At 41.6% G+C, this 14,594-nt stretch overlaps 1 protein-coding gene across 2 annotated transcripts in view; it reads left to right on the forward strand.

The window, feature by feature from the left end:
• The first annotated feature begins 2,580 nt into the window (after positions 1-2,580).
• SLC22A16 (solute carrier family 22 member 16) overlaps positions 2,581-14,594 on the forward strand; it is a 37,336-nt gene continuing 25,322 nt past the window's right edge. The window contains exon 1 of one of the 2 annotated variants that reach the window (XM_054195483.1): positions 2,581-2,711. Coding sequence is in view for 1 of the 2 variants with exons in the window: in XM_054195482.1 (XP_054051457.1) it covers positions 2,666-2,715 (50 nt within the window). In the remaining variant the exon portion in view is untranslated. Of the gene's footprint in view, positions 2,716-14,594 lie in introns of both variants that reach the window. The other variant, XM_054195482.1, reaches the window with a different exon arrangement.

The raw sequence follows: 14,594 nt of genomic DNA on the forward strand, positions 1-14,594 counted from the left end.
AGCCGTGTACTGTATGTGAACAGTACTGTGACTATTTTCAGGCGACTCTGGTGAAAAACAACTCAGTGAGGAATAACGGTGACTAAAAGCACAGTAACTACTTCATGTAGCCTTGGTGTAACAGGATAGGAGGAAGAGAGACTTCAAAGCATGCTATGCATCTTCTCAGGCTTGAAAGAAACAAGGCAAATCTGTGACCACCACATGTTTAAGAGAGCAGGCATTGCAGACATTACATTAATAACCCTTGGAGATGCAGACATGTGGGAGTTTGTTATTAACTTTAATGGGAGTGCAAATTTCCTTTCCTTATTCTGATACAGGCAGTAAAGGATATTATCAAAGAGGCAAGCGTAGAGAGAAATGTGTGCAAGAATGCCTGTGAGAGATTCAACAAAGAGAAAACTATGTATGGATCTTTTTAGGTTTAAAAAATGGTGCTGAAAGGGATTTATCTATTTCTTTCCTCGTTGACTTTTACACCAAAAATATTACCTATACCATAATGCTGCTAAATGATCAATTTACTTGTTGTAGGAGGCAAGACACTAAAAACAGGCACATAAGCAGCAATGCAATATTTAGCCAGAATGTTTACTATTCGTTGGTGTTTGGTTTTGCAAATAACTATTTAACTAGCATGGCTCTTTGGAGAAAGAAATGTTTTGTTAAAGTACCAGTGCTGCATTCAAGCACATTCCATCGCAAACCTGAAAAACATTCTCCAGAAAAAAACCCAGGACGATTAAATTTAATGCTGATATTTATAAGGTAAAACCCAAGCAATTCAAAAATTCTTACTAAAAGCAAACAAAACCGTCCTTACACTTACTAGTTTACATATCCTCAGAAAGTAACAGCAACCAACTCTAGACTCAGTGTTTAAAAAGTCCTTTGAAGATGCAGAGAGACACATGGGGAGCTTCGTCAAATGCAGCAATGCCTTCAAAACTGTTGGGTGAGGCGAGGGGCCTAACAACATTCTAGCTGTGAGGAGCTCCTCTGCTGAACTTATTATTCTGATTCCAAGTTGTGTAAGATGGTATTTGCTCATTTTGCTGGTCAGGTCAGGAGTCACTCAGAGCCAAGGAGCCTGACAAACATCTGCTTTTTCCAGGTCTATGTCAGGACAGATTGTCACCCCGAAGCCCCAACATCTGCTCTGCGCAGAGGAACAGTTGTGGCGTTTGCTTGGTGCCAGGACTTCTTAAAGGCACATTTCCCTGCAAAACGGTGGAGCCTGACGACCCGTGGGGAAGCAGAAGTGTTTGGGTCAGGTTTTGGAAAGGGAAGGTTGATTTAAACAGGGTTTTCTTCTCAGCTTTTTCTGTGCTTCCTGAAAAATGAAGTATGCATATAGCAAGATTGAATTGATTTGGCTCCCCCCACCCCTCCCTGCCCCCACCTTGTGTTTTTCAATAGAGCAGCCCAGAAAGACCTCATGCAATCTGCTGGAAATGTGTCTTTCATCATAGAATCATAAAATAATTTAGGTTGGAAGGATACTTTGGAGGGCAGCTGGTCCATCTCCTCACTCAGAGTAGGGAGAGCTTTGAACTTTGATCTACCAGAGAAGGGAAATCAAGTGTTCTGGGGAGGAAAAACCTTAAACATACACATACTGCAACAGTTTTTTCTGTATCTTGCCTAATTCTCGGAGCCCAGATCGACTGGGCTGCTGGGGCATAGCTGTTTAAACGAAACCCACTGCTAAGTTAATTACAAAGGTCTCCTGTTGTAACTCGCTTTGCTAATCCTCAAACAATTTCAAATTGATTATCTTGGCCTACCCTGGGTAAGACAGAAAAATAAGTCCAAATATAACTGAGGCTTCATTACAAGTTGGAGTACTAATGACAGCCATGCAGATATGGGGCACATTACATATTTTACCACTACTATATGATAATTCTACTTTACATCGTGTGCTAAAACTTTGTAAAAAAAACCCGTGTAATATATCCAAATAACAGAGGAGATAATAAGGCTACTAAAAATGATTGCCATTCAGATGTTCCTGGGGAAAAAAAATATTGTTTATGCCCTCCTCTAATTGAAACCATCCATATGAAATACACTAGAGACTAAACATATTAGATTATAAACGATTGTCACAGGAGGATGTAAGCATATAATTGCCTCCTTTAATTTAATTATTTTAATGTGGAAAAAAACCCGAACCCGCCGCAGATGCTGCCCGGCGGGATGAGGCAGAGACACCCATCTTTCAGAGGAGCGTGTCGGGGGCGCTCCGCCTGTGCGAGAGGCCGAACCCCTCCCTCGGGAACGAGCGCAGGAATTCCCAGCCCCTCTCCCCCGATGCCGCCGGGGTAAAGCCCGCCCAGCTCCCCCCCGCCTCCACCCCCGGCTCGGCAGGCGGCGTTCCCGCTGCCCTGAGGCAAACCGGGCAGCCGGGGATGAAGCTCCCGCCTGCCCCGCCGGGGAGGGCCGTTGGCGGCGACCGTTGGGCCGGCGGCCCGGCCCGCGCGCGGAGGGGCCGCGCGCCCCGTCCTTGCCGCGGGGCGGGGCGGGCAGGGGCGGGGCGCTGTGCCCGCCGGGGGCCGGGCGGGGGGATGGGACGGGACCGGGACGGGACGGGACGGTGCCTCTCCTCGGCACCGGCGGGACAGCGACACCGAGGCTCCCGGCTGGCTGCCGCCCCGCCATGGCTCCCAGCTCAGAGAGGCTCTTCGACTCCCTGGGACACTTCGGCAGGTACCGGGGCAGCCCCGTCCCGTCCCGTCCCCGTGGGGCTGCGCGGGCACGGGCGGACAGAGGGGACTGTCGCACTGGCACATCCCCGCGCAGGGGCTGGCACCGGGAGACATCACTGTGCACCGCCGGTGCGCAGCGGCCTTGCGTGTGCTGCGGGGGGATTGACACACACACACACACACTCACACACACTCACACACACTCACACACGCACTGACTGACAGACTCACACACACGCACTGACTGACAGACACACACACACGCACTGACTGACAAACAGACACACACAGACGCGCTGACTGACACAGACAGACAGACAGACAGACACACACACTGCACCCCAGTGTATAAACTGACACTCTACAGACAGGCACTGACGCCTGTACTCGCAGCAGGGGGCACACCCCCGTATATACGTCTTCCATACACATGCCTATATGCTCGCACACACCACGCGCGCACATGCATATATGGGCTGCATTCACGTATGCGCCCACACGCTACCCATCCACACACCTGTATATACACCACACATGCAGTCACACACACACGTGCACACACACACACGCACACAGAGCCCCAGGCCCTGGAACAGCCTGTGCACTTCGGGGGGTGACAGGAGGGTGAAAGCACATAGGAGCATATAGGAGTGTTGCGTGACACACAGACGGGCTGTTTCTGCACAGGGGCACAGGCTCGTGGTGTGCGATAGATGGTGTGTTTGTATTGAGGCTGGGCTTGTCACGTGGGATAGATACCTGGATGTGGCGTATATCTACATGTGTTTATTGGCAAGGGATTATCTGTATGGTAAATGGTGTGGTGCCTTGTGGCAAGTTTTCTTCGATGTGGTTTGTGGCTGTGATGCGAGTGTACACAGGCCTGGGTTTGTTAGATGGGATACGGGGGTGGGGGTGTGTGTCTGTTTATGCTTCTATAGCTGTGGGTGCAGGGCTGGTATATGAGACTCTGCTTACGGCAGCTAACGGAGAAGAAACATTTGGCAAGGAAATGAAATTTTAGAGGATAAGAATTTTAAGACTAAGAGGCGCACATCCTCACTGTAGGTTCTGTCCTGTACTTTCACGGTGTGCTGTTCAGCGTGGATTTTGCAGGCACGTACTCCTCGGAGCAGATGTCTGGAATAGGCCCATGTGTCATAATTTGGCTACAAGTTCAAGCTGTTGAATTGCGGTGTTGTGAGCTCTAGCTGGGTCACCAGTGGTCTAGCCTAACCCACAGTGTTGATCTCCTCTCTATCAGGGGCAGGCAGGACTGGCATTTTGAACAAAGCCTGAGAGCTCCTTTTAATGGTAGAATTACATACCTGCACTCCACAGCAGAATAAACTCTTAATATTATGTGTATGCAGAAGTGGTGGGTATCAATAGCCTCTGCAGATGATCAGGATGGAAAGACTTTTTCTTTGCTTAACTGGGACCTATGCTTAAATTACATGTTTGGCTAAGCTGTGACTTACACGTATATCTATCTGAACAATATCTCAGTCATTATCAGTTCTGGGTCAGCAACAAAAATACCTTGTTCTGGTGTGAACCGGAGAGAAATCCTAGCAGTCAGTTTATTTTGCTGTTGCTGTTCTCTCTTGCGTGCTTTTTGTGGAAAGCAGGCACTTGACATTGGTTAGTGAAATAGCACAAAAGCAGTTATTCCTAACTGCTGAAGTAGTTTTCCTATTTGAGAATATTTATCAATACTTTAGATAAAGCTTTCACAACTACTTCTTGCAATTAAAGGGAGAACAATTCTACAGTGATAACCTCACATCTAGGGGCCAGATTATTTGAGATGCAGTTCAATAGGGGTTGCTTTAGGTTTAGGACCTTCGAGATGAAGTGCAGACTAACAAAATTTGCATAGTCGTGTTAGACTCATGGCTGTTCGGTATTTCAAAGACCACATGCTAAAAGTAAGTATAGTAGTAGCTTATATTAGATGCACAGATTTTAAAAATATTGTAGAAACCTCTTTTTAATCCCTTGACACTGCTAGGTAAATTATCATAGTTTGTATAAAAAGTTGTTCTTAACTGTAACTATGAAGTTCTGATTATTTTGTGTTTATGTGTCATCATGACACTGACAGATAATTGATCATTTCTCCAGTTGAAGCAATTCTTATAAGGCCCATATAACCTATGCACAACATATAGATTATGTAGATTTGCCACAGTCAGATTCTGAGCGATCCAAGCATGACTATTAGTATTTTGGGACCGTTTTGATTTTCTTAAACTCTGACAGATGCAGTAAAGAATGGCCAGCTGTTTATGTGTACATAAATATATACATGGAGAGAGTATGTATGTAATATAATATATATAGCTGTAAAAATTATTAATATACAGATAATATATAAACTTTTCACTTTGATTAAGATGGTCAGTTTTGCAGAACTGACATTCACATGGGTGCTGACAACATTTTGCTTTCCATTTGGACTCTCCTTCAGAAGTCTTAGTGATGTTATACTTCCTACTGGGGTCTCGGGACATGCATGAACAACCATAAAAACACAATGGCTTCTGGCTCCATCATTAAAGGAGTACTTTATGCCGGTCTTTGAGTTTGGGCATGGGTAGCATCTGTGGCCTATAAATTCAAGACAGTTGTTTTAAACATTGTTCTTGAGTCTGTCTCTGGAGCATTAGATCACTGCTCACTATTGCAGAAGTGAATGAGAAAAAATAGTCCTGTCTGCCTCAAATGGCCTCACCTCTAATGAGCTGCCAGGCCTTAAAGCTCCCAATTTACCTGCATTGAACTGCACGCTTCTCCCATGCCAGGCAGTTCCTGCCAGGCAGTGCCTCTGGGCTCTCCCTCTCTTCCCTCTGCCCCTTCCCCAGCCCCTTGCTGCCCACCCATTCCAACTGCAGAAACCGCCCAGGGGCCCATCAGGTAAAGAGGATATGGTCAGCCACTTGCCCCCACTGGCAGCCCCCTGTACTGGGAAAGGGGAGACATGACCGATGGGCGTAAGGTTGGTAGCACAGCGCGTGCATACATCCTGGTGGGAGGCATGCCTTAAGGACCCGGCTGGCTGGCTCGCACTGCCCACACACCTAGTTCCCAGGTAAACTGAAGAGCTTTTAATGACTTTAGTGACTCGGATCTACCGGCAGGACACAGGACTTACTTATCTAGTTGCTGGTGAGAAGCAGGCTCTGTATTTTGCCGCTCTGATCTACACCATGACAGAATGCTGAACAGAGACATGATCTAATCGGGAATAGCTGTCTAGAGAGAAATCTAGTAAGGTACCTCTTGCTGTTAAGTGTGGATGAGAGTAAGGCTTGATTTCCCAGCTGGAACGTCTGGTAGCTATGAGATGCAGTTTACACGGTATGTAGAGTTTTCCCTGTGATTTACAGTTTTCAAATCTTGGCTTATACTTTAGCTAAAAGCAGGTGGTGAAAATTGTCAGGGAGAGAGGGGAAGATTGAGCGTCACTGACACTCTTTCCAGGTTTTGTAATGAAGTATTTCCAGAATCTTTTAATAGATTGTCTTTTAAAATATCCTGTTTCTTACAAAGTTAAGTTATCCAGATTTTCAAATGTTGGTTTTATAAATAATGTATTCTACTAGCAGTTACACTATTTAACAAATTAACAATAACGGCTCTTTACTGAAATGCTTATGTATTTATTCAGTTTTTAACATCTTTACATTGTTGCCTTATATGAACCTGTTGCCCAGTCAGTGGAGTTGCTACAATTTGGACTTTAGAGGCAGTCAATGTAAGGATTAGGAATGGCTGCTACGAGGAGCAGAGAAGCAGAATGGGCTGCCTGTTCGATAGGATGCTCACCTGTTGCAGCCAAACATGGAGTTTAGTAGAAATTACTACTCTCATCAACAGTTTCAGCATTTTCTGTTAATTTCATTGGAACTTTTCTAGTGTTCATAAATAGATCAGAGACTATGCTTGGCTCGTAAAAAACCTGGCTTGATTTATGTAGAGATTCTTTCAATGGATTTCTACAATGCAGACCCTGCTGGTCACTGCCAGGATAGCGATATTTGAACACTCAGTGCTAACGCTATTTCTCCCTACTTTGTAGGGCTCTTGGTTCACTTCTAAATTCCTACACCGAACCATCTATCTTCTTTTCACATCTCAGAACTTTTCCAGGCTCCTATTTTCATGCTGATGCCCTTATCCTCTCTCTTGTTTCATAGCTCACAGCTCTTGTTGGGATCACATTACGTCTTCTGCAAATTGTGCTGTGTACATGATACTTCCAGGAATTCTTGGGTTTGTATCAAATAACAAAGAGTCCAAAGTATCTTAAAGAACATGCCCACCATTTCTTTTCACAAAAAGAAAATAAGAATACTTTCAAGCAATGATTTTTTAAACTCAAATGTTTTACAGACATCTTGCAAGGTTCTTCCCCAAGAAAAAATACATTTTTCAAATGGAGAGGTGTACTTGCTGGACATGCAAAGAAACTGGTTTTCCTTTTCCAAGTTATTGTGGAGAAACAGGCAATCATATTCACATTTGAACAGATTGTTAGAAAATGGAAATATTACAAGCTTTTTTAGTACATCCTATACAGAATCAATATTTGTAATATTAATAATGTGAATTTCTGCTTAAGCTTTGAGTAGCTTCCTGAAGATGAACAAAATACTGTGGGCTAGAGATTTTTTTTTAAAAAAACCTTTTTTCTCCCCATGTACTGGCTACTTTTATACAGTGGAAAAGTTTATCGCAACATGTGTGTCATTCAGTTTTCAAAATGTATCAGTGGACAGCTGTTTGTGTTTACTGGAATGTGCCAGACAGAAGAATCTCAAATCTAAGCCCTCCTTTGGCTCCTAGTCAGGGGTGGTGTTTGACACAAACGCTTGATAAATGTTCTTCAGCTTTATAACTGTACTATATTATAACATCTGAATCAGCCTGTGCTCATCTCAGATGTTCATAGGATAAAACAAGTGGACTTGGCTGCATTTAATTTTTTCCCCTTCTTTTCTGCGGGGAGGGAGGGAGGTGTCCGGATATTTTGCAAAGAGTACTTGATCCCATTGATTGAATAGCATTATAATGGCCCTGGAGAAGTGAGACAAGCCATGTGTTTTCACAGAGCAGACTCTAACAGCTTAAACAAAGATCTTATTATCTATGCCTGACTAGGCAAAATTAGAAATACTCTCAAGACTCAGAACCAAAGTTGGATGCTGGCAAGTGCTCCTGGATAGTAGTGACAAAAGATTAGCAGTGTGGTCAGCAAGAGGTACTGACAGCATTTTGGTGGGATCCAGGTCATACTGGAGGCAGTCTAGCACAGGATCTGCATAGACAAAACTGTACTGCATCAGAATGTACTGGCAATCTCACTCTGCCTGTTTGTCAATTGAAAAAGCAGATTATAATAATACAAGTATATTTAAAAGTAGATCACAGTAATAGAAAAATAACTAAATAAAAGCAGGATGAAATTGCACTTCTACTGTCCATCACTTCTCTGAGGCTAAAACCTGCAATACAAGCAACACTCAAACTTGAAGCTAGTAAATCAATTACGATTTGTAAACCAGCTGCTGAGGTTCAGACTTCACCTCTGAAATGTTGGCAACCCCCCCAGTGTGGCTTCTAGACAGAGTTATAGCATGGACATAGTTATGGCAGCATAAAGCAATTATCACACGCATCAAAAGCTGATGATCTGCTGTTTCATCCCAAAACATTACGCTTTGAATGAAAATGAAACATATAAGGCACTGCACAGCGTGTTCCCTGTAATACAATGCCTGGGACTGGGATAGCACTCCTATAAAAGATCTGTCAATAATTTTCTCATAATAGTCATGATTTGCAGTAGTACTAAGATATCTCAAAGTTGGAAGGAAATGTTTTATAAAGGGCTCCAGGACCCTTCAGCACATGCTGTGAAAAATTCTGTGACACTGTGTTGCTATATGCAACTAGAATGGAGATGAGATATGTACATATCTGATGATTTATTTGAGGTAGCTTGCGGTATGAAGCTATAGTAGCTGAGCAAGAACACGAGATTCTCAGCTTCTCAGAAATACACAAAAAGCAGCAAGATGGAGAAAATATTAACTGAGTAAGCTATGTCTCAGTTGCAAGGCCAAGACTGGAAAAAGCGTGATGACAAACTGTACAAGACTGAGATTTACAATTACCAGTAATGATGGCTGATCCGTCAGATTGCCCATATACTTGGAGACAAATCTCTGCTGTCTTTGAAAAATACTGAAATTACCTAGAGAGCTAACGTATGCCTTAATATCATATATTGACAACCAAACTATAATGCTCACCTCACTCAGAGCAGATGTTCTCTGAAAATCACATGCAATGAAAATGTGTTTTGAGAAATCTAGAAGCACCATCTGTTGGATCACAGATTGAACCCTTTCCTCCAGAAAATGTTTCCATTAAGAGGTGAAGTTGGATTTCCTCTTCCTATTATTTGGAAGCATTACTATTAGGTAGCAGCATCAAAGGTGCAGCCTCAGCAGTGGTGCTGAGGCAGGAATACAGGACAAGCCCTGGAGAATAGATGGAAAAGGCTGATAAGGCATCAGGAAGTAGAAAAGAAGTGCCAAAAGGGTGCTTAAAAAAAATGGATATAATTTGCTGCTCTATAAAGAGCAATCAGCACCACACTTTGGGTGGAGCCCAGTGCCATTGAAATGTATTGTATCCATGATGGCCTGGACTTTTCCAGCCATATTGTGACTTCCTTCTCCTCTCTAAGTTGTGAAAGAGATGTGGAAGAATCTAAGCTCCTACCTGATACATCTGTATAAGTCTGTGCTAGCTGTGTGGGGAAATCAGCTGTCCAAATCAAGGCACTAGCGAGCCCACCTCACTAACTTTACAGGCCTATAGTAAAAACTTCAGACATCTGCATTAATCCCCTTGTCAAGGGCGATAATTAGACCCTTTAAGGGCATGATCCGTCTGTCTTACTTTAATGACTGGTTTCAGACCAGATAAATGGTGGACCTAGATTTGTCTGTGGTTTGTCATTGAGTGAAAAGTGGATCTAGAGAAGTAGTATAGATGTATATTGCATCCTGTAGACAACATCCAAGTGTATAGTATACATCCAGATTCTTTACTTTCAACTTAAATTAAGCATTTAAGGCTTAACTAGGGGTTGAGGTGTGTGAAATGCTTCTGGCGGGACACTTTCTGTGTCACAGCATTAGCCAGCATCTTTCTCTCAAGACAACACAAAGCAGATACTAAGAGCCTTGCTTTGCTCTGCCTATGTCAGGCATCAGAAAAACTGTCACGTATGCAACAATACTACTGCTGCAATGCTTGCTACGTTGTTGGCTTTCCATCCGCAATCAATCAGTTCCTTGGATACGGGTAATTCCAGGAAAGATTGATTTAGGCCAACTATTTAATTGAGAGCATTAAGATCAGAGAAATAAGAGATCAAGCCTGTGCTGAAAACACAGAAATTTCAACAGGATGGAAAGTGAGGGAATAAAACCTGCAACTGACTTTCTGAGAAGGAAAAAGGAAGATTAATGCAGTCATTTAGAACTTACAATGTAGGCAAAAATACATTTTTTTAGCCTTTAAATTATATGCACAGATCTTTCTGTCCTTGATGAAAAATTAGAAAATATTACTAATAATATTAATTTAGCCCTTGTTCTATAAATAAATATTATCATATCTATGATGTAATATTTCATTTGAAAGCCTGTCTAGTGCTAGAGAGAAAGTCAAATACAAAAGGTGAAAAATAAGCAATAATAGATAAGCAACATCCAAAAGCATTTTCTGACACAAAGCTACTGGATATATGGTGAAATTATACTGATGACACTACATTTCATTTAAATAATTTATATTCATGGCTCATATTCCAGAAGAAATTATCAGCTGGATTTTTTTTCTGCATCTTTGGAACTAGTTTAGGTCAGCAGATCTGGGAAATACCATAAACTTGTTACAGCTCCACCCTTCTTTGGGAGATAATTCCTGTTAGTCCCAGGGTCAGAGCAACTGGGACCTCATCTCAGTTACACTTGTATTTTAGGCTTTTTGGAGAAGTGTCATCTTTTGTAGATCAGTGTAGCCAAGCTCAGTTCTGTCTCACTTATCCATTGAGAAAAAAGGGTGCAGTTGGTACAAAAATAATATTCATGCAGAAGAATCTTGGTAGGGCTGAGCAGAATCCAGCTTCTTGATTGGATTCTTGTGGAGAATGGGACCTGTATATTGCTTGTAAGTATTTATGTAAGATTAGAAAACAGCATTATTCCAGATCATTCCCTTGTATGAGCTACAATAAGAGAAAGACTCAAGGAAAGATCCTGACACTACTGTCGAAGCATAACCAGGTAAAAGAGCAGTACATAACGTATTTAATAAGAGGTAAAAGTGCATTCTTATCCTTGGAAACAGTCAAATCTGTAATTTGCATTTATTTGTTTTTAATTAAATTACTTCCAATTTTAACAGTTTAAAGGGAAAGGTAGTAGAATCATCTTCCTTGACAGGAAGTGAAAAGGTTGCCTGCTTTCCATTAAGAAATCAAGAATAACTCAGTCTGTTGGTCATGGAAGAGATAAATGACCAATAAAACTAATGAAAATATATTTTCTTTGGAAAGATCAATAAAGCTGTTAAGATTTTGACTTGTCTTCTTTAGAAGACAGGTTGTAGAAAAACTCTTTGTCTAATTAAAATCAAAGGCAGTGTGTCAAATATCCAAGATCTATTAAATCAACTTTCAGTATTTCATACTATTTTATATACTCTACAATGTGTAAATCTCTCCGAGGAGAGAAAACAGAAATATTTTTCTTGTCCTGTGAAGACACAGGCTGGCCAAACCAATATCCAGCATTGCACTGGAAGGGGATACGAGTAAATAAAAATCGGACAGAAGTTCATGACCAAGCTGCTAATATAAACAAAACAAAATGAAAAGCTCTCCAGTGAGAATTAATTATTTAATAAGGTCTTACTATGAGGCAGATTTCCATGACCATTTGAAGAGAAGAGGCTGATGCCTTCTGTAGAGGCAAAGAGTGAGCTGCACATTTACAGTGAAGTGGGGCATTTTGGAGGGAAGGTGAGCTCCAAATCTGCAAAAGAAGCTGAAAGCCCTCTTGCACTTAGTAACCTTCTTTTATGTGGGTTTAGAGATAACCTGCCTTGCCTCGGAGAAGGTAGCCTGTCAGGGATACTAACCTGGCTGAGCAGGAACGTGGGTGGGACAGACTGGCTGACCTTGCAAGAGCCTCTGGACAGCCCTTGCAAGAGCTGATGAACTATTGGTGGATCATCAGTGTAGACTCCCGAAAAGAGAGGAAGAAGGGAGCTATGTCTTACTCCTCTTTTGTGTCCTAACTGAGCTTTAACAAAGGCTGTAGAAGATACAAGCTACTCTAATATACAAAGAGAGAAAAGCTGTTGGTGTGGAGGCTATTTTCCTTTTGAATGTAGAACATAGCTGCTAAACATGGATGTTCCTAAACAATTCATACATAAGCAAAACCATGTTTCATAGAATACCAGACTGTGCATTAAATTGACTTTCTTCGAGTTGTAGAACTGTAGAATTACAAGTCTAGAATTCTATACAGGTAGAATTGCAACTTGCTGTATTCTCTTTGGCAGCAAAGAATCCCTGGCTGAAATTGAGTTGCCTTGATTTATATGTTGACTTTGTCTCAAATTTTAGAAGAAGCGGTATTATCTGACACTCAATTACCTACATGTAACATCTTGTTAAGTGATTTTTTTTTTAGTGAAATATTCCTAAAAATCTAAGAAGATAAAGGTTTAGCTCTTCTGTTTTGCTCTTGATGAAGAGTCATTGTGGTCCAAGTCAGAATTAACAAAATAACATTGTAAGAGTTGCAGAAGGAGTCGGAGAAAGTAAAATGACGCATTATGCAGGTGCTACAGTGCTATGTAGCCCACAGAAATAGACCAAATCATCTGAATCATATTCTGTTTTGCAAAACTGTCTTTGAAAAATAGATTGCTAGTTGCTTCAGAATCGACAGTTTTCACTACTGTGAAGTAGTAGGTATTCAATCCATGTAATTGTACCTTCAGCTATCCCAGGTTCAGTTTAGCAATAGAAATATGTAAATAGAATAACAAATAAGTAAGAACATAATTTCTATGAAAACCAGTGAGTTTTATTTCAGGATTATAGACAGAAAAAGCTCAAGTAAAAGAAATGTAAACTTTCATAGTTTGAACAAAGTTAGTGAAATGCGTCATCAAGGTTAACAGCAGAAAATATCTGATTTCCTAAGTGAGGAGAGAAGAACGAAATATAACAGTTTATATGTGCAGTACTGCCTATGTCTATAATTAGATGGAAGCCCAATAAAAAAATTTAAATTCTATTACATACTTTACAGATTAGGGTGTGAAATGATTTGCTTACAGAAGCTGAGGGAAGTGCTACAGCATGGAAGAGAATTAAATACCTAATTTGGATTTGTCCCCAAAAGAGAGGCTGACCAAAAGAGAACAGTGTTACCAAAGATACTGGGGTTGAGTTTCCCCTGTAAGAAGTAATGCTAGTAATATATCATGCAGACAGAGTACACCCTGATGTTCTAAATGGTAGATGTTTATAAAAATGCTGTTCCTGGAAGGGAAACATCCCCAAGTATAAAGCCTGAAGTGTTACTACTGTTCAAGCATAACCACTCTGCTGTGTTTATCACTTACCCAAATAATTCCAAAACAAACCTAAACAATTAAAAAGTGCATGGTGATGTTCTTTTTTAACTAAATTACCTGGTACATACCCTTGACACACGTAAAGCAGAAAGGACAATTGGATAACTGGAATGAAATAGACTGACTGCAGCTCTGCCATTGGAAGGTGTTGGAATTGCCGTTGCAACTGCAGTCCATTCCTGCTTGCCAGCCCTGTTGCCATCGTGATTGCTGCTCCACTGGTAACTGCTGTAGCCCCACTTGGAGCCGTGACCTCAAGTTTGAGGTCTGATGGACTGGTACCTGTATGGCTGCAAACATACCAGAATTATAAGAAATTATTTCATGCTAATTTTGATAATCAAAAAGAAGGCTGACCTGAAAAACGTTAAAAATTAATGTGCACCATTTAATGTTTGGCCATTGTTTTCAGTGTCAGTTTTAAATTTCCACTTTTTCTCCCTTTTATTGCTTTATTTCTACTAGTTATAAGGTAGATACTATAAATATGTGAAGGAGAAAAACAGTTGCTCCTCACAGCAAGTAAGCGAGAGGTTTGGTTGGAATTTGTTACATAGGTAGGTCTTATAGATATCTCTCTTCAGCAGATAATCCATCTGTAGATGGTTCTCTCTATGGCAGGTTACATAGCATTTATCATGCTTTCAACTAAGGAGCCTAGAGTACGGTGCAAGAGCTGTGCTTACCTCAAATGTTGCCAAACTGTTCGAAGTCCATTGTTGACTACTTCAGAATCCCTTGTAGTTTACGCATGCAGGAAAGCTAGTGGATCTAGCCCCAGAAATTAAAAAGTTCCCACTCCCAGTGATGCGCTTCCCCTCAACCAGAAGTTGCTTTCACAGAAAAGTCAAGGGTGGGCCATGTGCACGTCGCTTGGGTGCTTGAGTGCAAAACTAGAGCCTTTAGTCTTGTTCCACTGTCAGTTGAACCAGAAGGCTGGGTATTGCGCTGAGGTGTGAACATACTGTCCTTCAAGGATTAAAAGGATAGCCCTAAATTCTGTAGCACTAATTCTAGATTTTTACATTGATGTGACTTTCTTCATCTATGTTTAAACTGGATATCCAACATAGCATCTTCTTCCTCTGAAAACAAATTCTGGAAATAACCAACTTGCTGATGTGGGCTGAGACCAAGTCT

The sequence above is a fragment of the Rissa tridactyla genome, chromosome 3 (genome assembly GCF_028500815.1).
Source record: "Rissa tridactyla isolate bRisTri1 chromosome 3, bRisTri1.patW.cur.20221130, whole genome shotgun sequence".
NCBI classification, from domain to species: domain Eukaryota; kingdom Metazoa; phylum Chordata; class Aves; order Charadriiformes; family Laridae; genus Rissa; species Rissa tridactyla.